Source organism: Mesoplodon densirostris, chromosome 1, assembly GCF_025265405.1.
Source record: "Mesoplodon densirostris isolate mMesDen1 chromosome 1, mMesDen1 primary haplotype, whole genome shotgun sequence".
Taxonomy (NCBI): Eukaryota; Metazoa; Chordata; class Mammalia; order Artiodactyla; family Ziphiidae; genus Mesoplodon; species Mesoplodon densirostris.
Window position 1 is genome coordinate 14,881,039 of NC_082661.1, and position 27,646 is coordinate 14,908,684.

General features: G+C 38.2%; 1 protein-coding gene across 1 annotated transcript; it reads right to left on the reverse strand.

Annotated features, from left to right (window-relative positions):
* Positions 1-1,205: 1,205 nt before the first annotated feature.
* Positions 1,206-27,597, reverse strand: LOC132491109 (pancreatic triacylglycerol lipase). The gene is made up of 13 exons (XM_060099980.1): positions 27,559-27,597; positions 19,672-19,717; positions 18,293-18,447; positions 17,569-17,691; positions 15,512-15,646; positions 13,113-13,224; positions 11,744-11,863; positions 11,510-11,629; positions 10,877-10,995; positions 8,633-8,762; positions 7,427-7,535; positions 6,100-6,264; positions 1,206-1,269 (listed from the first exon to the last, which is right to left on the reverse strand). Exons 2-13 carry the CDS (start codon positions 19,715-19,717, stop codon positions 1,206-1,208), a joined length of 1,398 nt encoding a protein of 465 aa, XP_059955963.1. The 5' UTR covers positions 27,559-27,597.
* Positions 27,598-27,646: the final 49 nt, after the last annotated feature.

Genomic DNA, 27,646 nt, shown 5'->3' on the forward strand with positions numbered 1-27,646 from the left:
ACAGCCTTTCTCCATCCCACCCCTGCTCTCAACCTCTCTCCCCAAATCAAATGCCAGCCCTTCTTTCCTCCCAGGATAGTAACTCGTACTCCCTGACACTGTTTCATAACTGTTTCCTTGTCCAGCTCCCTCATCAGACTACAACCTCCTGGAGGGTGAGAAATGTATTTTGTTTATTTCACATCCCTCGTGCCAACAGCAGTGTCTGGAATATAGTGATGGGGTCTCCATACATGTTTCTTGAATTAAGTAATATATTTAATTCAGTTCCAATGAGGAAATGACCAAGCTGGTGTCATTTCCAGAGAAATCCAAAAAGGAACAAGGTGGGACACTGTGGTGGCCACAGAGGTGTGCCGCTCAGATCCCTTCAGGAAAACCTGCTGCAGGACCAGAGATGACTGGCAGCCCAGCTGCCACCCCTTGGATGCGCGGGGCACTCACACAGAGGCCACACTGCTGCCGGCTGCCTCAACCCATGGCTGAGCACGGCATGGGTACGAGAGCCTGTCTACTCCTGCCTGAGGTAGGATTCCTGCCAAGGGTCACCTTCCCTTGGGGACTCCCCATCGACCTGGCCAAGACTTTCCTAGACATTTGCTGAGGGCTGGGGCTCTTCCCACCCAATCTTTCCTTCCTTTCCCCTCTCATGGGTGTTAGACCTGCACTGAGGCCTGAAGTTTCTCCTGCTATCTCCTCTTTCATCCAACACAGACATTTCCCTGGTGTCTGATTCTCAGAGGGCCCAACTGACACAGACACAGAAATAGACATGGCCAAGGATTTGAAAGAGAAAAGTTCAGATTAGAACTGGGGTCTCCCTATGTGTCAACCCTCCTGAGTTGTCTGATTAAAGACGATGGAAAAAGTGGCAAAGGTGGGTACTTATCATGTGTGCCCACCACCACCAGGAGGGTCACTTTGGACCTGGAAGTCTGCTTTAAGTGATCAGAATGACATCAGTAATAGTAATGGGCATGATGTCAGTATCAAGTAAACAATATTCCCAAGTTCAAATGCCAGGTAATGTAGCAAAATTCAACAGTCATTTGTGGTTTTTCAGACCAGCTCCAAATATTGGAACTTAATCACATAATCCAAACATTTCATTGGAAATAATGGACATGATGGCAAAGAAAGGAATGTAATGCTTCACCACTAGATTTTATTAGCAGTAAGATTCAGTGTTCACATGTCAGCAGTTCCTAACATGGGGTGAGGGTAAGCAGAACATCTTCCCTCACAGTTTCTTGGCTACAGAAGTTGAACCTGGGGAGAGAAAACAAAAAGTCAGCTCTTCCTGACACACAGTTGGTGTGTTGAGTTTGATGACAGCCACTTCCTTCCCCTCAGTCTGAGTGAGTGGCACACACTGTGCCCAAAACTAGACACTGGCCAAATGAATACCTCTTGGGCATAAAGGACTGCATTTTCCTTTCTAATTTTATCCCATGGCTATGCAATAGCAGAAAGAAGAGGTATCATTGGACACTCCAAAGGACACGGAGGGTCCATCTGTCACATCCCCAAAACACCTACTAAACATGGCACACTGTCAGTGAATGCAACTGAGGAAGAGTAGGGTCAGCAGCATGACAAGAAATCAGCCAGAGTAAAAATCCTGAGGTCCTGGTGTTACACTGGCTAGGCATTCTTATTTTAATTCAGTATTGAATTGAAATGACTGATTTACTCATTAAGACTGAGCAATACTTAGGAGGCTTTGGAGCTAATTTTCTTTAACAAAATACAGAAGCATATGTAAAGTGCCTGGCACATAAAAAATGCTCAGAAAATGCTCTTTTCTCTTCATCTTCATTTTCTTCTCTGTAATCTAATGGCTAGCCGATGTGCAAATAGCAAATTAAAGGTTAGGGGCAGGACAGGAACAAAGATGCAGACGTAGAGAATGGACTTGAGGACACGGGGAGGGGGAAGGGTAAGCTGGGACAAAGTGAGAGAGTGGCATGGACATATATACACTACCAAATGTAAAACAGATAGCTAGTGGGAAGCAGCCACATGGCACAGGGAGATCAGCTCAGTGCTTTGTGTCCCCCTAGACAGGTGGGATAGGGAGGGTGGGAGGGAGATGCAAGAGGGAAAGGATATGGGGATATATGTATACGTATAGCTGATTCACTTTGTTATGCAGCAGAAACTAAAACAACAAGGTAAAGCAATTATACTCCAATAAAGATGTTAAAATAAATAAATATTTTTAAAAAGAAAAAGAAAAATATTGGACAAGATGAAACTCAGTGCAAATTAGTGAAGGACTTGACTAAAAGCTCCCTCTCATTTGATGGCAATTCATAAGTTAATGTTATTCTTCATTTTTCCCACTAGAATATAATAAATTAAGATATACCATCAAAAAAAAAACAACTAATATTGAAAAGGGTCACAAGAAATGAAGGGCACACAATATATATAAATAAAGGTGATCTGAATTTCTATTGTGGTAGTTAAGGATTTGCTGAAGTCAGATTTCCTGCACATGAATTCTGGCACTGAGCTGTCATTGAATTATATGTAAAATGGGGATAATAACAGTACTTATTTCCCATCACCACAATCAAGAGAGTAAACATATCCATTATTCCAAAATTTTCCTCCTATCCTTTGTAATCTCTCCTTCCCATCCCTTTCCATCTTCCCTTCCCCCAGGCAACCACTGGTCTACTGTCGTTATAGACTACTTTGAATTGTGTAAAATTTTATATGAATGGAATCAAAGGTGTATGCACTCTTGTTCAGCTTCTTTCATTCAGTATAGTTTTGTTCAGTATAATTATTTTGAGATTCTATGTTGCTGCATGTATCAATAGTCTGTTCCTTTTCACTGCTGAGTAGTATTCCATTGTACAGAAGACCACAATTTGTTTATCCATTCCCTTGTTGGTGGACTTTGGGTTATTTCCAGATTTTGATTATTGCAATAAAAGGTACTATGAATATTTATGTACAAATCTTTGTGTAAATATATGCTTTCTTTTCTCTGGGGTAAATACATAAAAGAGAAATGGCTGAATTGTAGGTAGGTGTATGCTTGGCCTTTTAGGAAACTATCAAAGAGTTTTCCAAAGTGGTTGCATCATTTTACATTCCCATCAACAGTATATGAGAATTCAAGATTCTTCACATCCTCACCAGTGCTTGATATTGTCAATCTTTTAAATTTTAGCCATTTAAATAAGTTTATGTTGGTATCTCATTGTGGTTTTAATTTGCATTTCCCTAATAATTAATAGAATATCATTTTCTGTTCTTTCACTTTTAATCTATTTGTGTCTTTATATTTAAAGTACATTTCATGTAGGTAGCATACAGTTGTGTATTGAGTTTTTAAAATCCAGTTAAACAATCTCTGCCTTCTAATTGTTGTATTTTAATTTAATACATTTATTGATATGGTTATTATCTTGCAATTTTTCCCTATGCTGTTTTCCCCCCTTTTTATGCCTTAAAAATTCCATTTAATCTCCTTTTTTTTGGCTTATTAGCTATAGTTCTTTGTTTTACTATTTTAGTGGTTGCTTTAGAATTTATACCATATATTTTTAACATCACATTTTACCTTCAAGTGATAATATTTTAACTTACATATGGTATAAGAACATTATAAGAGTATGTTCCATTTCTCCCCTCCTACCTAATGCCTAATGGCATTGTTGTCATATATTTTACTTATACACGTTATAACAGCCCCTCCCCCAAATATTGCCATTACTTTTTAAATTGTCAATTATTTTTAAAGACTTAAATAACCATATTTAAAAATCTCATATGTTTCCCAATGTAGTTACTATATCCTATGCTCTTAATTCCTTTCTGTAGATTCTTTCACAACCAGTATAACTTTCCTTTCTCTGAAGACTTTCCTTTAACATTTCTCATGGTGTTGACCAGTTGGTGATGAATTCTTTCAGCTTTGATATGTCTGAAGAGTCTTTATTTCATCTTTTTCTTTGAAAGATACTTTTGTGGATATAGAATTCTAGGTTAACCGTTTTTTCCTTTCAGTACTTTAAAGATGTTGTTCCACTGTTTTCTCACTTGCATTGTTTTTGATGTGAAATCTGCCTGTAATTATTATCCTTATTCCTCTGTAGGTAATGTGTGTTTTTTCTCTGGCTGCTTTTCAGTTTTCCTCTTTATAACTGGTTTCAAGCAGTTTGATTTTCATGTGTGTTGGCATAGTTTTCTTCATGTTTTCTGTGGTATCACTTGGATCTATATGTTTACAGTTTCCACTATGTTTGAAATTTTTGAAGCCATTATTTCTTCAAATATATATTTCTCTCTTTCCTCTTTTGGAGTCTTCAATGAGAACTATATTAGACTTCTTGAAATTATTTCACAGATCACTGATATTCTTTTCATCAAATTTTTTTTTTCTCTCTGTGTTTCATTTTGGATACTTTCTATTACCTCTTCAACTCCACTAATCTTTTCTCTCACAATGTCTAATCTGCTCTTTCATTTCAGATATTGTAGTTCTCATCTCTAGAAATTCAACTTGGGCCTTTTTTCTATATATAGGCCATACCTCTGCTGACCTTTTTAAACCAATGGAATACAGGTTTAATAGCCGTTTTAATGTCTATGTCTGCTATTCTAACAGTTGTGTCTGTTCTGGTTTGGTTTCAATTGATTGATTATTCTCATTATAGGTTGTGTTTTCCTGCTTCTTTATATACATGGAAAACTTTCATTTAATGTCATATATTGTGGATTTTAGCCTGTTAACTGCTGGATAATTTTGTATCCCTATACATTTTCTTGAGCTTTGTTCTGGGGTGCAGTTATTTGGAAACAGTTTGATCCTTTCAGGTCTTGCTAATTCTAGGCTAATTTTTTTCCCACTACTGAGGGGAGACCTTCTTAAATACTCTACCCAACATTTCCTGAATTATGAGCTTTTCTGGTCTGGTTGGTGGAAACAAGTACTGTTCCCAGCCCTGCAAGAGTCCTGGGTACTATTCTCTATAATCCTTTCAGATGGATATTTCACAGACCTTGGCTAGTTTCCTCATATATGTGTGCTGATCAGTACTCTGCTTAATGTTTAAGGAAATTTTCCAGCTCTCTGAGATTTCCTCTCTGTAGCTCTCTCCTCTCTGGTCCTCTGTCCTGTGAAATCCAGTTGCCTTGGATTTTTTGGATTCTTAGTTCTGTTTCTTCAACTCAGGTAGTTTACTGGGTTCTGCCTGAATTTTTCCTCTTTGTGTGACATCCTGGAGACTCTTTAAAGGCAGTAAGCCGGGACAATTTTAAGACTCTACCTTATTTGTTTCTTATCTCTCAGAGATCACTTTCCTTTGTTACCTAATGTTCAGAGTCTTGAAAACTGTGGTTTGATATATTTTGTCTGAATTTTTGTTTGTTTCAGTTGGGAAGGTAAATCTGGGCTTTTGCTACTCCATCTTTGCCAGAAGCAAAAGTCTCTACACTGGACTTATATGAGGACTGAATGATATGTTGGCAGAAGCAGCATAGCACTGTGCCTCAGAATTTGGTTTTATACTCAAAACACTTGGGCTGGTATTGGTATTGTTATGATTATCATCATCATCATCACCTCATTGCTTCTGGTAGTTCACTATGGTAAATATCCGTTGGTTCACACATACTTTAGTCTTGATTAGAACCAAGGGTTGACCTTTGTCTTCACTAAAAGGACTAATGACACAGAATAATCTATTTGTATTCCTTGATAAGTTAAGTGTTTTCTCGGTAATTTAAGTGGCAATTTGGTGAACCCAGGAAGCTTGGGGAAGATACACATATTAAGCACACACATAGCACAAGGCACAGCTGCTAAATGAACTCTTTCTTTTCACCTTAGGATTGCGAAGCCAGATTCTCATTCTAACACTTGTATCTGATCATACAACAGTCATCTACAAATCTATCAAAGTTGTTTTCCTAAAGAGGTACACTTTCTCCTAAAGAAACAAAAGGTATTAGGAAGCTGCGGTGACTGAGATATAGGAGAACCACTGTAGGTGATTTAACTTAAAGTTGTCTTTCAGTGGGAGTAGAATTATAAATGTGACTCAATGCTTCAAATCTCTTTGGATTTTTATTACTTACACTTCTCCATTATTGAGTTCCACACTGATCTTGGATGCTCCCACTCTGGGTAGAGTTGGGTTGATCACATTATTGTACCAAATAAATTTAACCTTCTGCACATTTCCAACTTCCACATCTGAGTCAAATTCATTGGAATGAGTACTGTCTGGTTGGAGAGTGCCCCTTGGGAATGGAGAAATTAATAAAAACATACATGAATATACATAAACATACATATAAATATACACATATATGTTTCTAAAACCAGTTAACAATGTATCTCTAGTAAGATGATTGATAGTATATTTGTGAATCTAATGGTTAAATAAATGTAGACATGTATGCCAACTCAGTGGTAGTTCATTTGCCATCAATAACTCATACTTTGAGTTATACTTTGAAGTATCAAAGTATTATAATACTTTGAAGTCATCCTTATTTTAATAAAACTTCAAACATGTTATAGTCACAATCCTCCCACAGTTTAATAAATGATGACATCATTATATCATCCTTTTCCAGTTGTTTTGTGGGTAGAATAATTATTTAGTGATTATAAATCAGATGCCATGCATCAAAATAACATCTGTGGTTTTCTCAGGAAATAGCAGAGAAAAAATTTAGAAATAGAGTTCTAAAATGTATTAAGGTACAAGGGTGAAACAGTCTCTTCCTTTTAATGACACATGGCAGTACTGTACTTCTGAAGGGGTTCAGAACAAGTCTCCCCAGAATGTGCCACTCTGGCAGGTGGACTATTTTGAGCTGAAGGAAATCAAGACCCAGCAGATTCAAGGATAACTTTTACCTCTCCCTTAACTGCCTAAAAGAATTTAGATAGAAGGCCTGGTTCAGGAAGGGAACTATCACCTGAGAAAACTACAAGGAGCATGGGCTAGGTGTGATAGGCTGGCGGGGAGCTCAGCTGGGCCTGGAGATCAAATTCCCCTCCGTGTCCTGTTGTCTCTGCCTGTCATGGCAAACCTTTGTGCACCAAACATTTGTTCTTCCCATCTTACAGTGGCTTGTCTTTCTCCCCTTTGAAGTCCCAGACCCCTGTCCCTTCTCCTTAGCTCAGAATGGCATATAAGCCTCAACTGTCTCACTGCTTGTGGGTCTCATATTCTTCTGGGACCCCCATATGTACATAATTAAATTAATATTTTCCCCTATTAATCTGTCCTATGTTAATTTGATTACCAGACCAGCCAAAGAGCCAAGAAAGGTAAAGGAAAAAAAAACTTTCCTTCCCATATAGTAATGAATAAACTCTTATGTCCATGACATACATTGTATGTGTGAAGTATCCCAACATTGAAGGAGCTTAAAGTAGTAGTTTACTCACTTGAAAATTTCATACTGCTTAGAGTTTCCTCTATCTCCAAACAAAGAAACTAGTATGTGTCCTCTAACCTTCTTTCCAGACAGTGTGACAGTCACCTTATACCTCCAACCTGCAAGGGGGAAATATTTGCAAAATATCAGCTTTTGGAAAAATTATTCTGGAAACAGGCTAACTTGGATTCCACTACTGCTGAATTTTGAATAATTTTTGTATGGTTTTTGTAGTTCTTCTAATCAAATAGTGATGGCTATTCCTTTAACTAAATGTTCAGGGGGCAGACATTGGGGGAGGGGAGGAACACAGACTCTTTCCAAAGTCAAAAGATTTCAAGCCAAGGGACTAAGTTATATATTTTGTTTTCAATTTTTTTAACCTAACAATTTATTCTTGAACATTATAAGAACTTTATGTTAAAAGATAATGGAAAAACAATAGTGTGGTATTTTCATCAGTTTATTTCATTTTTATAGATCACAGAATTTTAGAGTACTGTCATCTTTTTGTCTAAATAATCTATATTTATCTTTACCATTCTATAATTCAACTCTTCACCATTGGAATTGTATTAATTTATGGTAACCATTTTATGGTACTAGTCAATAGTGAACCACAATTTTCTGCCATTTAGAGCTAGCCTGGGCCAAATTGGGAAGGGGATAAAATTTAGCTTTAGTTTTTACAATGCAGCTAACCCTATTGACTCCCATCCAAATAGTTTTCTTCCTTTATTACCCAGAAAAGAAACCCAGGGTCTGTCCCCAAGTCTCACCGTTCCTGCATTCTCTGATTCCCATCACACGTGGAGTCTACAATCCTAATATCTCTTGAATCTGTCACCTCCTTTCCACTCCCACAACCTCTGCCTTCTCTCTCCTGGGTTACTTTTCTGCTTGTAAAAACCTCAGAATTTTGCACAGTGAAACTTTTAACAGAGTATGAAGAGGCTGGAGCAGAAGAAGCCTCCTGAATTCGGTAGCAGAATCAACTGTGAAGAAATTTATTTTTGCATCATTGATAATTCAGGCCCTAAACTCTGTTCTGCCACCCAAATTAGCATGTTCACATTGAGCATGGCATTGATGTGTTTTTCCATTTTGGGGAGGAGTGTTTAAAACTTTTGTACAGAAAAGCAATTTCACACATTTCCACTGGACGTGATAAGATACATAGTATTGAGAATTTAAGACAAATAAAATAGGGACTTACGGGCAAAATTGCTGGCATCACCGGTGTCTAGATAAAATATCTGGCCCACTGCTTTGGTTTTCCCAGGAAATCTATCAGCATAATGACCCATCTGCGGGCAGCCTTCACTTGGACAGGGGAAGCACTTGTTCTAGGGAAAATAAACAAATGATGAATGAGGATGCTCTTTTTGTAAAAGTGTACCATCTTATTCCACGTGTTGTTGAATTTTCAAATATTTTAAAGCCAATCGTCTTCTGTTAGTAAAAGAAGACTTTAACAGTGTCTCAACAAAGGTTAAAAATGAGTCTTATTATTTACAATGATAAGTCAGCAAGTTCACTATTAAATAACGTGATACTAACATAAATATTATAAAAATTAATTGAGAGAATTTATTTATTTATTTATATTTTAATCCTCTCTCTTTTGCCTCTCTAAGTTGTTCCAGTTGCCCCAAGACACCCATCTGCCTTTAGGTGGTTAGAATTTATTTTAGAAAAATTGCAAAAGAAAGAGCAGGAGGTGATAATCAGCTTCTGCTACACAAAATAGGACTCACTGGTAAGACAATAGACTTAAAAGTCAAGCTTTTCTCAATTTTCTCTAGCTCCCACTTAGCATATCAAGTCTGGAAGATTCAGATCTCAGAATTCTCCCAGTGTGAAGGGAAGAGGCTCTAGTTGGTCAGTCAGGCTTAGCCATGAGGTCTGGAGAAGATGGATATCATATAGGAAAATGTCCTTTTTTCGTGGGCCAAGAAGAGAGGGAGGGGGATGAACAGAGGGGGAGGCAGATGGACATAAAAATTCCTGCTATGAAAGGGCAAGGCTGCCCCACAGTAGAGGCAAGTGGTGAACTCCTGAATCAGTGGACCAGATGGGGACTGGGTTGAATCTCAGGGTCCGCATTCAGCAAAAGCTAAGGGAAACTGAGCCAGCCAGGAAGAAATGGCCAAAGCTCTCTGAGAGCATTGCCCAAGCCAGTAGCTTGGACATGCCCAGACATCACCTGCAGATGGCAGCTATGAGCCCGTCAAGAAGGTGGACCCCCAAGCTTCCTCTCTGCCCTCCACACACACACTGACCACCACCACCATGATCACCTTGCCCAATACCAGCTTGGAGAGAGGTGGTCCAAAGGCTGAGAAATCTGCAAAACTGAGAATTTTTTCCTATAAAAGTGTCTGAGCATCACTTAAAAGGACTGTTTATATTATTGAATCAGATTAAATTTTAACTGGATGAAACCTAAAGCTTCTGTGTTTGTTTGTTTTCCCCATTACCTAGAAAATGAGGATTTGGGAAGAAAATAAAGTTAGACCAAAGAAGGGGTGGCGTTCTTGTTGCATATGCAAGCTACATTGTGAATAAAATATGCACCCATCCCCTCTCCCCTACACATAATAGCTAACATTTGTTGAATGCTAATTATTATATTTTAGGTTCTGGGCTAAGTAATTAAAACATGTTATCTTATTAAATCCTCCCACCAAATCTATGGAATCTACCATTTTATTTACATTTTGAAGTGAAGAAAGTGCCTTAGAGTAGTTAAGTATTTTGCCCCAAATCATTCAACTATTTAATGGTAGAACCAGGAATCAGATCCTCTCTCTTCACTGCTAAAGTATATCTACTTGATAATTATAATTTCACCTAGCACATTACTTGAAAATTTATATATTAAATAACATAGAGTATACATTTTTATTTGAAAAAAAATTATTGTGAAAGGAAAAACAATAGTAAAAACAAACCCAGGCAATTGATATGTCATATTCAAGATCAGATTTAAGGATCCCAACTTAGATATTTAGAGAATATCAAAAAAAAGATGAACACTCAAAAAAAATCTTGGCAATTATGAGACTGCACAGAAATGTCCACATGTCATATACCTTTATAAGGTTAACATTTAGAACACGTTTTTCATGTTCATCAGCATCCTGCAACCATAGATCAGGTTTCCATAGACAATTTTTGCACTTAGAATTATTTCCAAACCAAGTGTGAACATTTAGCTGATACATACAGAAGTGATAGAGAACAAGGTAGATTTGGGATATTTCAGTTTACAAGCACATTTCTCTAAAGTTCTCCAATGCTTTATCACTATTAAAATAAACATGTATTATTGAAAGTATAAATCATGTGGCAGTCATATAGTAATATTCACTGAATGCATGTCATGTATAGTGAACCACACTGGTCATGAGAAGCGATGGTCACAAAATTCTTTAGGTGCAAGATAGAATCTACTTACTGCACAGAAAACACTGTAAGAGGCACAAGGAAATCCAGCAAAGCCATCAGGGTTGAGGATGCTATCAGCATAATACTTGTAGCTTCTTAAGTGATTACAGGCCACAAAGTTGCGAGTTCCTTTAAAATCAGACATGATTACACATCAGTGACAGATTTTATTTTTCCAAGTTAATGTCATGGTCAGAATACAGTTGTTGAATAGATTTTTCTAATTAGTGTGAACTCATGGCAGTCACAGAACAAAATCAGTTATGAAGGGTAGTTATGATTTGAGATGCAATCAGAATTTAATGTAATCTGTTTAAGATTATAATAGTTATTCCATAGCTAAATGAAATGGAAAAATAACTCTAGGAGGAAAAGATTGGTCTGTAAGGGATAGGTATGACTGAGTAATGTATTCCCTGAATTAGATCCTTGAAAAGTTGACTACAAATACACTTTCTTTCCTATAGTCTTCTCATGTCCACTTCCCCCAGTGGAAACCTGTATCGTGGGGATACAACTAAAAGTTCTTTGTTATAGAAAATGTGAGACCTGTAGAATACCAAAATATTTAGCAAGTTTATCAAAAGGAAACACAGATTCCCCCCCCCCAAAGAAAATTTCTTCATATACATAATAGTTGTACCTTCCCAGATTCCATCTATGTCAATAATCTCAGAGAGAGCATTCTTCTTACATCCGGGCATTTGCTTTCCTCCATTTGGAAAGAAATCTAGGTGGCCCACAGTTTGGCTCATTCCAAAACCTGAGGAATTTTAAAATATGGGAAAGTTGATGTTAATGTAAAGACTCAGAACACTCTAAAACACTCATGTCTAGACTCAAAAAACACTCCAGGGGGACAAATTGAGGAACTCACCCAGGTTGGGGATTATGGGGGCAGCGTCTGTGTGAATTACATCCACAAACTGGGCATCGCTGGGGTCCAATCGGACTATTTCAGGTGTGCCCTCAAAGCACGGTTCTGCTGGATCCAACCCTAAAATAGATAGGATGCGTCATGTCAGTGTCTATCAGTGGACGTGCATGTTCACCTTTCTCTTTACAGATCTGAGTGCAGCTTTGGTGGTAATCATGAGTAATGTGTGCAAAGAAATAAGTTGGTTCTTCCCTATCTTACCAATTTCTAAGGGAAATCTGTGTCTAATTTACTATTTGCATTAAAGTGAATTTTCCTCAAACCATGGAATTTGGCCCTACTTATGGATGCTTAGTCATTGGGACAATCCCTGTCAATAGCACAGTTACAACAAAAGAGCCAGACTCTGGGAAACACTGGACTCCTAAGAGATTTTCAAGCTAAAAGAGTTCCACCTATACTATAAACTCCTGTGAGGGCAAGGATCTTGGCTTTCACAGTCACTGCGACCACAGCTTGGCAAGTGCCTGACTGAGCAGGCTCTCATAAGCATTTATGGACTATGAGGAAGAATGTTCTCTCCAGCTAGTTAAAGAGATATTCCAGATACCCCCAGCAATGCAAATGTAACCAACTTATCCAAAGTATTAAAAAAGAGAATTAGGGGGTCAGAGACAGGGGATTTGGGAAGAAAATAAAGAAGGGAAGATGCAAGAATAAAGTAATCATTTCCTGAAATAGTCACTTCTCAGATCCAGGATAGCAAAGTCTTTCTTATAAAGCTACAAGGTTGTTGTAGGACCTGGGTATCCAACATATGACTCCATTGGCTAAAGGCAACCAGTCTGAGATTTGTAAAATCATATTTTTTATCTAATTAGCAGCATGTAGCCCGGGCAGCCCAGGGCACCCAGACTATCTGTCCCCACCACTCTTGGGTTGTGGTTCATGAGGACTGGACTAATTATCAATTGCTATGAAGCAGAATATAATTAATGATACATTTTTTAGCTCTTTGGGTTTAATTCTATTTCTTCTATTATTTATGCCATTTCTTCTATTCACCAAACTCATCCTTTGTGAATACCTGACAAAGAGAAAATAGATATGAATAAGACTTCCAGATGTTCTTAATTCACATTTTAGTCACATGCAGTATTTATATGTTAAACAGGGCTCTGTAGACTAAAGATTGGTATTAATAACAAATTCATAATGTCTCAGAACACACCGATTTCTCTGATCATGCGATCTAATTCGGAAAATGTGAAAACTTGTCTCCTCAGGTAAAAGCAGGTCTGTGCCAAATTTCCGTCCTTTTAGACCCCATATAGGCTTCATTTAGTCCAACTCTGCAGCTTTGACCAACCTGTGATTCGTCCAATGGTCCCATTTGTCCTCCTTCCTGACTCCCCAGCAGCATGGGCACCTAGACTGTGGCCAATGACATGGACCTTGGAAGGTGAGTATCCAAATGATGACTGTTGGAAAGAAAACCTCTTCAGAATGTTTTCAAACTAGCAAAATTCAAGATGGGCAGAAAAGAGAATGCTCTGAAAACTCAATTTTTAAGAAGAGAAGCTTCTCCTTTAAAGCAGTCAATTTTCATGGATTTTTTCTTTTCATTTATCACGAGAAATGGTGATGGCGTAATGTTTAAACTGGTGGAAGTACTGTTCTCTTTTATTGTTCTACTACGTAGAGGGGACCCTTGATGGATATGAGGACTTGTTACCCAGAGGTGTGAAGCAAGTATTTGGATTAGAAAGTAATAATTATTCTTCAATAAATGGTGTTGTGAAAACTTGACAGCTACATGCAAAAGAATAAAACTGGACCACTTTCTTAAACCATATACAAAAATAAACTCAAAATGGATTCAAGACTTCAATGTAAGACCTGAAACCATAAAACTCCAGGAAGAAGCATAGGCAGTATATGTTCTTTGACATCCATCTTAGCAATATTTTTTGGATCTGTCTGCGCACGCAAAGGAAACAAAAGCAAAAATAAACAAATGCAACTACCTCAAACCAAAAAGCTTTCGCACAGTGAGGGAAACCATCAGCAAAACAAAAAGGCAACCTACTAAATGGGAGAAGATATTTGCAAATTATATATTTGGTAAGAGGTTAATATTCAAAGTAGACAAGGAACTCACGTAACTCAGTATAAAAAAACATAATCTGATTTAAAAAATTAGGAGAGAACCTGAATAGACATTTTTCCAAGTCAGACATACAGATGGCCAACAGACATATGAAAAGATGCTCAACATCACTAATCACCAGGGAAGCGCAAATCAAAACCACAGTGAGGCACCACCTCCCACTTGTCAGAATGGCTTTTATCAAAAAGACAACAGATAATAAGTGTTGGCGAGGATGTGGAGAAAAGTGAACCCTCATGTACTGTTGGTAGGAATGTAAATTGGTAGAGCTACTATGGAAAACAGTATGGAGGTTCTTCAAAAAATTAGAAATAGAACTTCCATATGGTCCAGCAATTCCACTGCTGGTTATTTTTCTGAAGAAAATGAAAACCTGAATTCCAAAGGATATATGCACCCCTGTGTTTATTGCAGAATTCTTTACAATAGCCAAGCAATGGAAAAAACCTAAGTGTCCGTCAATAGATGAGTAGATAAAGAAGATGTGGTACAGACATACCATGTTTTATTATGCTTTGCTTTACTGTGCTTCACAGATATTATGTTTTCTGCAAACTGAAGGTCTGTGGCAACCCTGCACTGAGCAAGTCTATTGGCACCATTTTCCCAACAGTATTTGTTCACTTTGGGTCTCTGTGTTACATTTTGGTAATTCTCACAATATTTTAAACTTTTTCATTATTATAATATTTCTTATGGTGATCAGTGACCTTTTTTTTTTTTTTTTTTTTTTTTTTTTTTTGTGGTACGTGGGCCTCTCACTGTTGTGGCCTCTCCCGCTGCAGAGCACAGGCTCCGGACGCGCAGGCTCAGCGGCCATGGCTCACGGGCCCAGCCACTCCGCGGCATGTGGGATCTTCCCGGACCGGGGCACGAACCCGTGTCCCCCTGCATCAGCAGGCGGACTCTCAACCACTGCGCCACCAGTGAAGCCGAGTGACCTTTGATATTACTATTATAATTGTTTTGGGGCGTCACAAACTGCACTCAAGTAAGATGGTGCACTTAATCTATAAATGATCTGCCAGCTCCACCAACCAGACATTGCAATATATACTTTGGCACCTGAAACTAATAGAATATTGTGTGTCAACTATACTTCAATTTAAAAAAAAAAGAAAAAGAAAAAAAAAATTTTTTTAAAGAAAAGAATAATGAAAGCAATTACTTAAGCACTTTCAAGTTTAGCATTTTCTAAGTTTTTAGTTACCAAATCAGGTTAGTTTATCATTGTGCTTCTCTTAAAAAAATACAAACAAACAAACAACAAAACCCCTACTTTAATCTTCAGGTTGACATTATCTTATCAACTTGGCTTAATAACTGGTAAAATTAAAAGAACTAATGATGGAAATCAGTAGAAACAATCTACCTGGTTGCTTGAATAATAGCACTTAAAAATCAGTTTATTCACCTTAATAGACATATTGATGAAGCCCAAATCTAGATTCTTTTTTGGCATTTTTCTTTTCAATCAAGGAGAATGCCAACTCTAAGTAAAAAAATACTTTACCAATTATCATACATACAGCAATTTTTCTGGAAGAGAATCCAGAGAGCAATGTGCATGGGCTTTTGTATAACCCAGAGGTAGTTACCTCAAGAACGTCAACGAAATACGCCACTTCTGCTCCCACAATCCGGACGTTCTGTGAGGCTTGTGTGTATCCGGTTCGGGAGCCACCTTTCCAGTCCACACAGATGCAGTTCACACTTTCCACGATAAACAGGTTCTGGTGGAAGAGACACAATAAATAAGTAAATAATTCAACATCTTTCCTAATTACTAATTAACACTCTTGAAGACTAGGATAAATTCCCTCCTTGACCTACACAATATCATGCTCGCTTTTAAACCCCAAACCAATAAACAAAACTTTTAATCTGTTATGGTTATGGAATCCTTTTTAAAGCTTAACATTGTCTCCAAACTAGAGATTTGGCCATAATGGGAACTGGATTCTTGGGATTTCTACAGCAACAGATGCATAGACATTTATTGCAGGGAAAAGTGTATAAAATGTGGTACAATGGGTTGTCTCATTAGAGCATCATAAACTTCACAAGATGTTGTCCCTGACTAGATTGAACCTCAGGGCATTGCCGGTCTTGTTCCCTTCTGTACCCTCAGTGCCTGGAAAAGTTCCTGACACATAGTAGGTACTCAGTAAATATCGACTAAATAATTGAATAAATGAAAAACTATGTTAGGACCCTTTAAATATAGGTACTGAAGGCAAATGAATCAGCTTTTCCATGATGGACATACTAATCAAATTTTTTGTATGAACATGTTTTATTGTACATGACTGAAGTTATTTCACATAAAAATATAAACTTCCAGATATCTACTGGAAGGCTTTTTGGATGGGGGTCAATGATAGTTTCGTGAATGCTAGATCTGGCAGGAATTCTATTGATTTGAGTATTTATTTATGCATATCCCCACCATTTTTCCAAGAAGAATTTGAGAATGCAGCAGTCTTAGAAACCATCTCCAATTGTTCCATTTTACAGATAGAAAAATCCAAAGAGGGGAAACGATTTGCTAGTGTCCTGGTTAGCTAAGGGTAGAATCAGAACTTGAATCTACGGCATTTAACTTTCTAATTTAATGTACGCATTCCTCCATTATAACGCCCAAAGCCAAATCAAATGCAAGAAAAACACATCTGCTTTCGGATCTCAGAAATAAATTGTATACGCACATCTGAAAATCTACATACCTTTTGAGCTGAGAATCATTTATTTATTTTTTCTTCACTGTAGTATAGAAATCTATTACTACCCTCCCTCCTTCCCCAGCCCAATAATCATCAGCTATAAATTAATTTCCGAAGACAAGTTGTGGTTTTACTGATTATTTTTAAACTTGTGTAGTTAATTCGCCCCTTCATTTTAACTGTCTTCAAGATCAATCGAAACTCTCGGGAGTTAACTCAGTTCAGTCTTTGGCTTGAGTCACAGGCAGGCCTGAAATAAGACCTCTAAAGAAATGATTGCATCTTTGCGCCACAGCTGGCCACAAAATCTTGATGAAGAAATGAATCAATGACAATGTTCCTTAAGCACTAGCAGTTATTGGAAATTTTATTCTGTTTGATTTTCTGCCTTTTGATTCTTCATTATCACAGGGCACATAGCCAAAGGCAAATTTAAGAAAATAGGATCACTACTGCTGAAACAACAGAAGCCAGAAATGAAAATCTACACAGTTTTCCTAGCTATTGCTACCATAGGAGATAAAAGAGTAGCAAGGGAAAATAATTAGTTTGGGCAAAATGAGTTATCTTAGTTCTTCACACAGAAATCAAAGCCTATTGAAGAGACTAAAAGCTATTGAAAATGCAACAAATGTCACATCAGTATGGCAACATCTGTTGCTAAAATTTAGAAATATCTCTGTATTAGTTATTAAATAATCGCTGCCCAGAGCCACCAAATGCCTGCCAGCCTTGCTGGTCTGACTGTCCCAGGTCCCCTCCACCCCGTGTCACCTCCTGGACCTCCTCTGGGAACCCCAGTCCCAGTGGGGTCAGAGGATCCTCCAGCTTCATGGTGGCAAGTATCTGTCCTGCCTGGGTGGGGCCTTGCCTTCTCTGTTGTTCATCATCACTCTGGAAACAAACTTCCCTTAAGAGATTTACAGTCTCACCTTGCAAATGTTGTGCAGCCAGTTTTCTTCTCCCTTGTCTATGAATCCATGAATAATAAAGACAGTTTTTCTATTTGTTTCAAAATTGGAGTCTGTGATAGTAGATGGATCTGCAATGACTGCCTATTTGGGGGAGAAAAATGTTTAATGTCAAGTTTCTGAAAATATCAAATAGAAGTGTTACGAGGAGGGAAGTGGCAGATGGGAGAAGACTCCTGGGACTTGGGATCCTTGTGACTAAGGATTCTCTCATTACAACCAAGCTATTCGCAATCATCACCAAGTCTATACTTTCCAGATGTCATAAAATTTTTGCATTTGCTCTACTTGGGGTAATATGTGCTATAATATTGGTGGTAGGGTCTTGTCTCCACCCAAAGGAAGACTATGTACGTGTGTGTGTGTTTTTATAGATACAAAATATGTTGGGAGGTTATACATAGTACTTAGAGATTATATATATGTAATATCCATATTTAGAATATTGTATTAAATGGTACCATAGAGGTAGAATAAAAATAATATCAAGTTAATGGATACTTTAAACAAATTATCAAAAAAACCCTTAATAATCAAGTTATATAAAATAATACGGTCACTGTGCTAAAAGTCTACAGAGGTGCAAATTCCACTGTCTGATTTGTTCTCTTTAGAAGACAAAATTCAGTACGCTTATTACATAAAACAGATGAAACTTAGTTCTGAAAACCATGAGTGTTCTTACTTGAAAGGTGTCTGGGTTCTCGTTAGTGTATAGGAGGAAACGAGTGTTGACATCTTCTGGAGACCAGGGCAATATTTTGAGGGGTCTTTCTACAATTCCTGCCCAAGGGGAATCATCACTGAAGCAACCAAGTCTTTCATAGCAGACTTCTTTTCCTGCAATCACCCAGAAGTGTTAGTTTCACCAGAATGCTCCTTTTGATGGTCTCTCTGACAATATATGAGTTAAACTACATTTTGTGGCATGTTTTCTTCCTCCACATCCTCAAACACCTTCCTTTATACACACTCACAAAACAGCTTCAACAGACAACATCTCAGCTAAAGACAGGCTGCTGCTTCTCATTTCCACTATGTAGGACCGCCTCACTCCCCTTCTGTCTCTGTCCAGTCCCATGCTAGGACTCATTTGAGCCTCTCAACTCAGATGTCTTCTCTGGGCCATTGGTGCCCAAGAAGGGAGCAGTCTGGTGTCCCCAGGTCTTGGTAGTAGGGGGTGAGGCGCTTACCTCCTCGTAAGCATCTTCTGGCATTGGGCTTTGGGCTTTGGGTTGAGAGCTTAAGTTTCGTGCAAATGCCAAAACTTTACATCTCTCCCTGGGTGAGTATTTAGGCCTCTGACCTATATTTGAGGGGCATCCTGGATTCTTGTGATGAAGAAGCTGCTCACAAATAATCAATTAGAAAGCCCATGGCTTGACACAACTCTGTGCTTGAATGTTAACCCATAAAAGGACAACACAAAGGAAGGGTTCTCCAGGAGGGTAAAGTCTCCATTAATAGTGGGAGCAGGAATAGGAGTAGTAGTTGTTGTAGGCGCTGCATTCTCGATATGTGCCACGTGCTGGGCAAGATGATTTACGTGACTTATCCCACCTAAGTCTCACAATTACCCTACAACAGGGGTGGCCCAGTTCACAGATGAAGATAGTGAAGCAGAGAGAGGTTAAGAATTTTACTTGGGGAAATACAGTTGTGGCTGATGGAACCAGGGTTCAAACCTTACGCTTGACTCCGAGCTAGGGCTGCTAAATTTAGCAAATGAAAATACAAGTTTGAGTTTCATATAAACAATGAATTTTTTATTATAACAATAACAATAAATTTAAATTTTCTTAACTTTGATTTATTATAATGATAAATTTTATCATGTATATAACTATGTCACATATTCTTTGTTTCACCTGAAATTCAACTTTAACTGGGTGTCTTAGCTTTTATCTGGCAGCCCTACTCCCAGCGTTTGTGTCCCTAATCATAGATCTCTCCCCCTTGCTCTACTTCTCAGCCTCATAGTAGCTGGAATTTGGGTGTTGTAGCCCTTCTTCCAAGTATTGAGCAGCAAGTCTCTTCCAGCATGACAGAAATACTTTTTCTTACCTACTACTGCTCCCAGCAACAGCGAAAGTGTCCAGATGAGCAGCATCTAAATAAAAATTTAAAATATAATTAAGTCTGGCTAAGTAAGTTTGTAAAAGATTGACATAATTCAAGTTCAGTTAGACCTCTGAGGGAAAATGGGTAAATTCGACTAAATTAGACTTGGTAAACATGTTCCAGACTCACCATGGCAGTTCTGTCAAGTTCTGCCCACAAGACAGCACCTAGAGGTCCTTTTATAGGCAAACCTTATCTTTTTGAGCAGTTCCATGGAAAAGTGGCATGAAAAAAAGAGGAGGTTCCAAGGGTGTATTTCTAATTTTAATCATAAATAAACCAAGATTGATAGAGCAGGTAAAATTTTCCACAGTACTTTTGGAAAGACGAGAAAAGGGTAGAGAAGAACAGTTCTCTTTCAATGTGATTATACAATGCTTAGAATCACCATAATTTCATTGTAGTGAAGGTTCTAGCCTGCCCATTTTTTAGTTTACAATTCTCTGTGCACGTCTGTGGGTATGGGTGAAACTAAATTGTTTTCATAGATTTGATAGCAGCAGTCTTGACCACAAATACTAAAAGCTTACCAGCTCATGCAGTTTTTGTACAACCTTGCCTTACCTTCCAAAACAGTGAAATAGAGGCATTTCTTCAAGAGAGTTCATTTCTTTTAGGAAAGCTGTTGACAGTTTATTTTGATAGTCCATAGGACTTGTTTATTTCTCAACAATAACATGGAGGAAAGAAAAATGAACTGATGAAAGGAACTGGGGGTACTTCTAAAAACATAGAGGTGAAATCAGTGACCCCAGCACCCAATGAAATTATGCATAAGAGAAAAACAAAATTCAACTTGGAAAACAATGGTCTGGGAAATATAATATGGAAGAGAAGTACTTGATCGAAAAGAACTGGTATGTTTTCAGTTGGTGATCGCATTGCTTAAAATTCATTTTATTTATTTTATTTTTTTTAATTTTTTTTATTAGTTTCTGCTTTATAACAAAGGGAATCAGTCATACATATACATCTGTTCCCACATCCCCTCCCTCATGCATCTCCCTCCCTCCCACCCTCCCCATCCCTCCCCTCCAGGCGGTCACAAAGCACCGAGCTGATCTCCCTGTGCTCTGCGGCTGCTTCCCACTATCTATCTACCCTACGTTTGGTAGTGTATATATGTCCATGCCTTTCTTTCGCTTTGTCACAGCTTACCCTTCCCCCTCCCCATATCCTCAAGTCCATTCTCAAGTAGGTCTGTGTCTTTATTCCCGTTTTACCCCTAGGTTCTTCATGACATTTTTTTTCTTATATTCCATATATATATGTTAGCATACGGTATTTGTCTTTCTCTTTCTGACTTACTTCACTCTGTATGACAGACTCTAGGTCTATCCACCTCATTATAAAATTCATTTTAAAAAGACTGGGATAGGCTACTATAATTTTAAGAGACTGGAGCATTTGGCCTGACAGCATCACAGCTATAGGTCGAATCATATGAAATTGTCATGTTTGTAGGTCAAAAATGGTCAAAGAATTCAGTTCCCTGACAAAGTTTACAGGTACAGAAAAAAAACAAGAAAATTATTTGTGTATGAAGAAAATTCAGGAATGTTGGGCAAAGGAAATGTTAAAATCAGGACAGAAGTTGCAAGGAAGGAATCCCATGGATGGGGGCAGTGGCAAAGTCCAACTGAATCCTCATGTCTCAGCATTTAATCCTATCCTTAGGGACTCTTCTCCAGCGCTGATTAGGTTGGTGTCCCTCTCCCCTCTAGAAACACCTCCCTTCAGAACTAGCCTCATTTGACACCCATCACAATCAGGTGTGGATCATAAACTCTGAGCAGGCTGGAATTCTCCAGGCCTTGTCTTATGTCAGCATCTAGCCATGTTGGCGTGAAGCAGGCCCTGAACACATCCCCCATGAATGAATGAACAAACAAATGAGGAAATGAATATAAAAAGCAATATAGTTTGAATAATTTCTATAGGAACAACTGCCTACACAATCTCACAGTAAAGAACTGTGATTTTTAACTGAAAACAAGCAAAATAAACAAACCAAAAAAAAAAAAAAGGAGCCAATGTTCACTCTGGAGTTGACTATAAAATAAAATACCTTCTGTGTGAATTACCAAATAATTCACACAAAATTTCTAAGTTGGCATTTTAGATAGTACAAAATTTAACCCATAGTTAAGGAGATCTTTGTTCAATATAGGTTGTAGAATTAGGACCAAAAGTCACTAAATTCTGAAACAGAGACTAGAGTTCATGGGGAATTGTTTTTTTTAATAAACTAAAATAAATTCAAATTTTATAGTGTTTTGGGAAGAGTCAATTGCCCAAACTGTTATAAAAGCTAAGAAAGGAATTGTATGTAATCAGCAATCTATCATGTCAATTCTGGATGAATGACTTCCCCTAAATTCAATCTCGTTGAGCCCTTTAGTTGGGTTGTAAAATTTTATGAACTATGTTGTTTCATTCAGATCACTAACATGCTCTCTATGTCTGTTTATAGTGTGTATAGGAGAGATTGCTGGCCTCTTCCTACAGGGAATAGAACTCTATTACCCAATCTGTCTTGCAGTATGATGTGCCACATGATCAACTAGCCAATGAGATGTGAGTGCACACATGCACATCAGTTCTAGTCCTGTTCATAAAAAACCCACACATGATCTGCTGTGTGCCTTCCTTTCTGTGGCTTGATGCAGACAAGAACAGTGACTTTGAAGGCCATGTGTTGAAGCTGGTGGAACCACAAGCTGGAAGGAGCCTGGGTTCCTTGCTTAGATGAAAGCCACCCATCAATCGCAAACACCCATTTTGAACTTTACATAAGCAAGAAATAAATTCCTATTATGTTAAGCCACTGATATTTCAGGGTTACATCAACTAGCATTACCTCAACCAACAAAGATTATTTTATTGTACAATGACTTCTCCTACTTCCAAGAACAGTTCAGGTACCAAATATTGAATCCTGGGTTGCAAATTTTACCATGAGATTTGGATGCAAACATTACGCAAAACATTAATACTTTGCCAGGTTATTTTCCAATTCTTGGCTTAAAAAATCCCCTTTCCTGCCACTTCCCAAATTATAAAAAGTAATTGCCCAATTCTTCACTCTATTTTTGTAGAATTTTAATTTTACTGGGTATTTTTCAGTTCAGACCCTGATAGTGACCATTGTTTCACAAGCAACCTGAGGCCATATGATACTTCAGGGTTTAGTGAGAATTCACCCAGTGTTGCCTGGGCCCCCAGATGCAACTTACTTGTAGTTAGAGCAGTTCAGTGTGCTGGGTACCTAAGAAACTCTCAAGCACCACAGGCAGGTGGATTGGAGCTACCACCAAAATCCTGCTCTCCACTAGCTTTTGTTCCTCCTCACGTCTCAGGATTGTGGGCTAGAGGGTGGGCCCTGTGAAGGCTGATAGAGCCACAGCAGTCCTTCTCCAGCTATTGCATGGCATTGAAAGTGGTCTTTCATTGAAAAATAAGTCTATGTCTCCTGGATTCAGCGGAGCACTACATAACATTGATTCCGTTTTGACTCTGAAACCTTGGACATTTAAAAATAAAAAGGGACACTTAGATGTTTCTAATCCAGTAGCCATGTTTGCAGAGGAGTTAAACATTGACATACGTTTAGGCTCTGATTCTGGCAACCTTGTGATAACAAACTCCAGGTGAGAGAAAGAAAGACCCTGGGACACCTGTGTGGCCAGATAACTGGCATGTTAGCCAGACGGGGTCTCATTTACTTAACCTTCAGAGAGCCTGTCGTCTCCTCCCTTATCCTGCTCAGCCCACAGCCAGGGCCTTCCATGGGAGGGAGAATATGCCTACCTGAGAATGCCGGACTTCCCTGAGCAGAAGGAGACTGCAATAATCTGAGGGTTATTGTGGCCTCACACCTTCCAGAGCAACCGTCCTGCCAAGTGTGAGGTGTTTCTGGGACTTCCCTGGTGGCGCAGTGGTTAAGAATCCGCCTGTCAATGCAGGGGACACGGGTTTGAGCCCTGGTCCGGGAAGATCCCACATGCTGTGGAGCAACTGAGCCTGTGCGCCTCAACTACTGAGCCTGTGAGCCACAACTACTGAGTCCACGTGCCACAACTACTGAAGCCCATGCGCCTAGAGCCCATGCTCTGCAACAAGAGAAGCCACTGCAATGAGAAGCCTGCACACCGCAACAAAGAGTAGCCCCCGCTTGCTGCAACTAGAGAAAGCCCGCACGCAGCAGTGAAGACCCAACGCAGCCAAAAATAAATAAATTAATTAATTAAAAAAAAAAGAAAAACCACTTTATAGCTGAGCGTGCTTATTAAAAAAAAAAAAAAAAACGTGAGGGATTTCAGTTCACCCAGACTCAGGGACTGAAATTATAGTCAACCCTCCTCTGTTATATATGAAGATGGTTTACTTTGTGAAAAAGAAGAACAAGCATACTTAAAATTTTATAGCATTAATTATTCACTATTACATACTTATAAAGTATGCATTTAATGTCCTGCAGAACCTGTGGACGCTTTAGCTATTTTTCTTATGAGGATAGTGAGACTCAGAGAGTTTAAGCAACATTTCCAGGGTCACACTGTTGGTAAGCAGGAGAGCTAAGTCTTGGGGACAAATTCTTTCCTCCAGCTCCAGATGACTTGTGTAAATCCACAAAAGGCCATGTTCTCCAAGGCTGTGTTACAGTTGATCTAAAAATGGTCAAGAATGGGTACTGTAGGAGATGTTAAATGTGTATGTATATATATATGTATAAGACTGGGTATCTGCTTTCCAAAACAAAGCCACACATATTTTTTAGATAACTTGTTTTATTTGTATTTTGTTCCCTTACTACTAATGCAGCAAATGGCAGTTTTTTTTCAAATGGAAATACAACTTTTGTGATATTAAATATGATAATCATTTCTTTCCTGGGCCATCACAGTAGTCTTCTAATTGCTTTTCTTGCCCCCAGGACAGTGTCTATCCTCTACCCACTGCCTGACAGTCAGGTTTAAAATGCAGACTGGCCACTATTGTTTTTAAAACCCCAGCCCTGTGCTTTCTAGATCAGCACAGCCTAATAGGAATATACTGTAAGCCACATTTTAAAAAGTAAAAAGAAATAGGTGAAATATATTTTAATGACTTATATAATCTAAAATACCCCAAATATTATCATTTCAACATGTGGCACATTTCAAGGGACCACATGTGCCTAGCACCTATCATATCGGATAGCACAATTCTAGATCAAATTAACTCTTCTTATCACAAGTAAAGCTTTACAGATATGGTTACCTTCTCTGAGGTTTTTAACCTTGTTGCATACCCATTTGGTCCATTTTCCAGCCACTTTGAACTCCTTTCAAGACAAGAGCTCTCAAGAGAGTTTAATGGGATCCAACTACAGGGTACTTAAAGAATGGAATAACAAGATTTTCCAGATGTCATTGAGCAGGAAGAGACAGCAAATAGGTAGAGAGATGCAAAATTCAACAGGCCCAGAGATCACAGCTTGGATACTGAGAGCTATGGTGAAAGAGGGACAAAAGAGAGATAGCAAGCAAAGGAAAAAGAAAGAAAGAAAAATATTAAACTAATAATTTGTACCAATTTTTTTTTATACCTAAGATGCTTTGGGGATCAGACAAATAGAAACGACTTGAAGAACCTTACAGAGAGGCAGGCAAAGCCAGAGGCTGTCTCACCATGTGCATTTCATAACCAACATTGTAAGGCAAGTAGCAAAGTTCACTTAAAAAATTATAAGCTGAAGGATTTCTACTTCTAGTAAGGATGGAGCAACTGGTATCAGACTTGCCCTTTTACCATAAATAATTAAAAGTTTGGAAAAAGTATACATATAAATGATTTGCAAAGACTGAACAATGGGTAGTACAAGACTAATAAATGGAAAAAAACGGAAAACAAATGAGGTGAGACCTTCAATCACTCTGGCATTTCCTGGACCCCAGCACAAGGAGGGAGATTCCTATTAGAGCAAGGCACACTCATTTTGCTGAGGAGATAGAGAGCAGAGGCTGAAGTAGTTAGAATTTGCAGAGCAAAGTACTGGAGAGCAGGAAGCTATGAAGATGGAGAGTTTTCAGAAATTGGCCTGGGTGTCGCTTGAATCTTTGGATAAATGCTAAGCTGTGTTTGCAAAGAGTAAGATCTATAAGGCTGATTAATAAAACAACTGTTAGGGAAAGATCATCTATTCGAGGGAATTTATAATCTAAACAACTCCTGGAGTAATTAATAGTGCATAAGGAAAATCACAGTCAACACCATAACAGATAATTAAGCCAATTACATTTTTTTTTGTTTATATGATGACTATAACTTAGTCTAGAGGATACTGAACACGTAGCTGAAAACCAAATACTTCAGATGAGGCAGTAATTTGGATAACTGAAGTTATATTAAATATAGTTTAAAGTTAAATTCCATTTTCTCTTAAATATCCTTTCCTGGATAAGCAGTTATATAAAGTATTTCTTTAATGTATGAGAAAATTGTATGAGTCATAAAAATTACTGGAAATAACATCCTATTTTTTATGGGTGATATCATTCCCTAGTCATTGCCATGTCATGACAAATACTTTCCTCAATTAAACATTACAGGAAGGGCAAAGATATCTTGCAAAGCTCTCTGAGTTGAGAATGCTATTAGAATAGCCACTTCTTAAGTGTTTACACACCATAAATTCTCTTATGAAATCAGACTTGATTACACATTAAAGACAATTATTTTCCTAGTTAGTATCCTGATCAGGATATACCAATGAGATAGATTACTGTCAATTGGATCAGAATCACATTGAGAGACAAATTACAGTCATGAAGGAAAATTTATACCTTATGATTCATTTTTTAGTTCCCAAGAGCTGTTTTGAATAGTTAGATCATAGGTAAGTGTGTGAAAAAATTTAGAAAAAAGATTGATTCCTTTAGATGAGTCTAACTCAATGGCTAATCAGGATCAGCTCAATGTTTATAACAAATATAATTTCTCCAACAGTTTTCCTATCTTTCCCTACTCTAGTAGAATCCTCACAGAATACTGGAAGTTTTCAGAATAATATTTGAAGTTCTTTTGCATAAAGAAAAAGAACTACGTAATATCAACTATTTAGCAAGATTGACAAAACATAATACTTTCCCAGGGAAATCTCTTTATACACATAATGGTTTTAGTCCCCAGACTCAGTCTCCATCTGCAGAGTGTAGGAGAGAATTCCTTTTACATATGATATCTCTTTCCCTTTATTTGTTAGAAATCTGGATTCCTGCTACTCAAAGTGTGGTCCATGGGCCAGCAGGGTCAACGTCACCTGGAAGCTAATTAGTTAGGAATGCAAAAGCCACCTGAATCTGCTGAGTCGGAATCTGCATTTTAACAGGGTCTGCAGGAGATTTTGTGGCACATTGAAATTTGAGAAACACGAATCTGGATGGCCCCAATTTGGCTCATTCCAAAACCTGACATACTTTAAAAGGGAGAAGGTGAGGTTACTAAATTGCCAACTAAAGAATAAGAGCTGATCACCCTTGGAAACTGGGGTCAAGAGCTTATCCATTTGGAGATGTTGGGAACTGCATCTATCAATACAAATATAGCAAATGAACCCCCTGAATGAGGTCTTTAAAGCACCTGACCTGGTGTAAAATTTATATGGGAAACACATGCTCTACCAACTCCAAGATTAGCATCAATAAAAAAAGAACATCATGCTTACCACCTACCCCTGGACACTGGATTTCTAATCATGTGGTCCAGGACTGAAAACACTTGGAAACCACTCTCACAGGCTAACATATAACTATTTGAAGTTCCCTCTTAAATGTGCTGTGTTCTTACCCAGAGCTGCAGGATGGACAGGCTGTGATTTGTCTGGTGGCCCCATCTGTTCTCCTTTCAGCTTCCCCAGGAGGCTGGGAGCCCAGGG

What these genes read in the sequence shown, in the direction of transcription:
- LOC132491109 (XM_060099980.1), bottom strand. Translation starts at nt 19,717, where the DNA reads ATGCTGCTCATCTGGACACTTTCGCTGTTGCTGGGAGCAGTAGTAG. An exon ending in GTTGCTGGGAGCAGTAGTAG is followed by an intron (nt 18,448 to 19,671) that starts GTAAGAAAAAGT and finishes GGGTGATTGCAG; the next exon opens with GAAAAGAAGTCTGCTATGAA. An exon ending in CATAGATGGAATCTGGGAAG is followed by an intron (nt 10,996 to 11,509) that starts GTACAACTATTA and finishes CTGATTTTAAAG; the next exon opens with GAACTCGCAACTTTGTGGCC.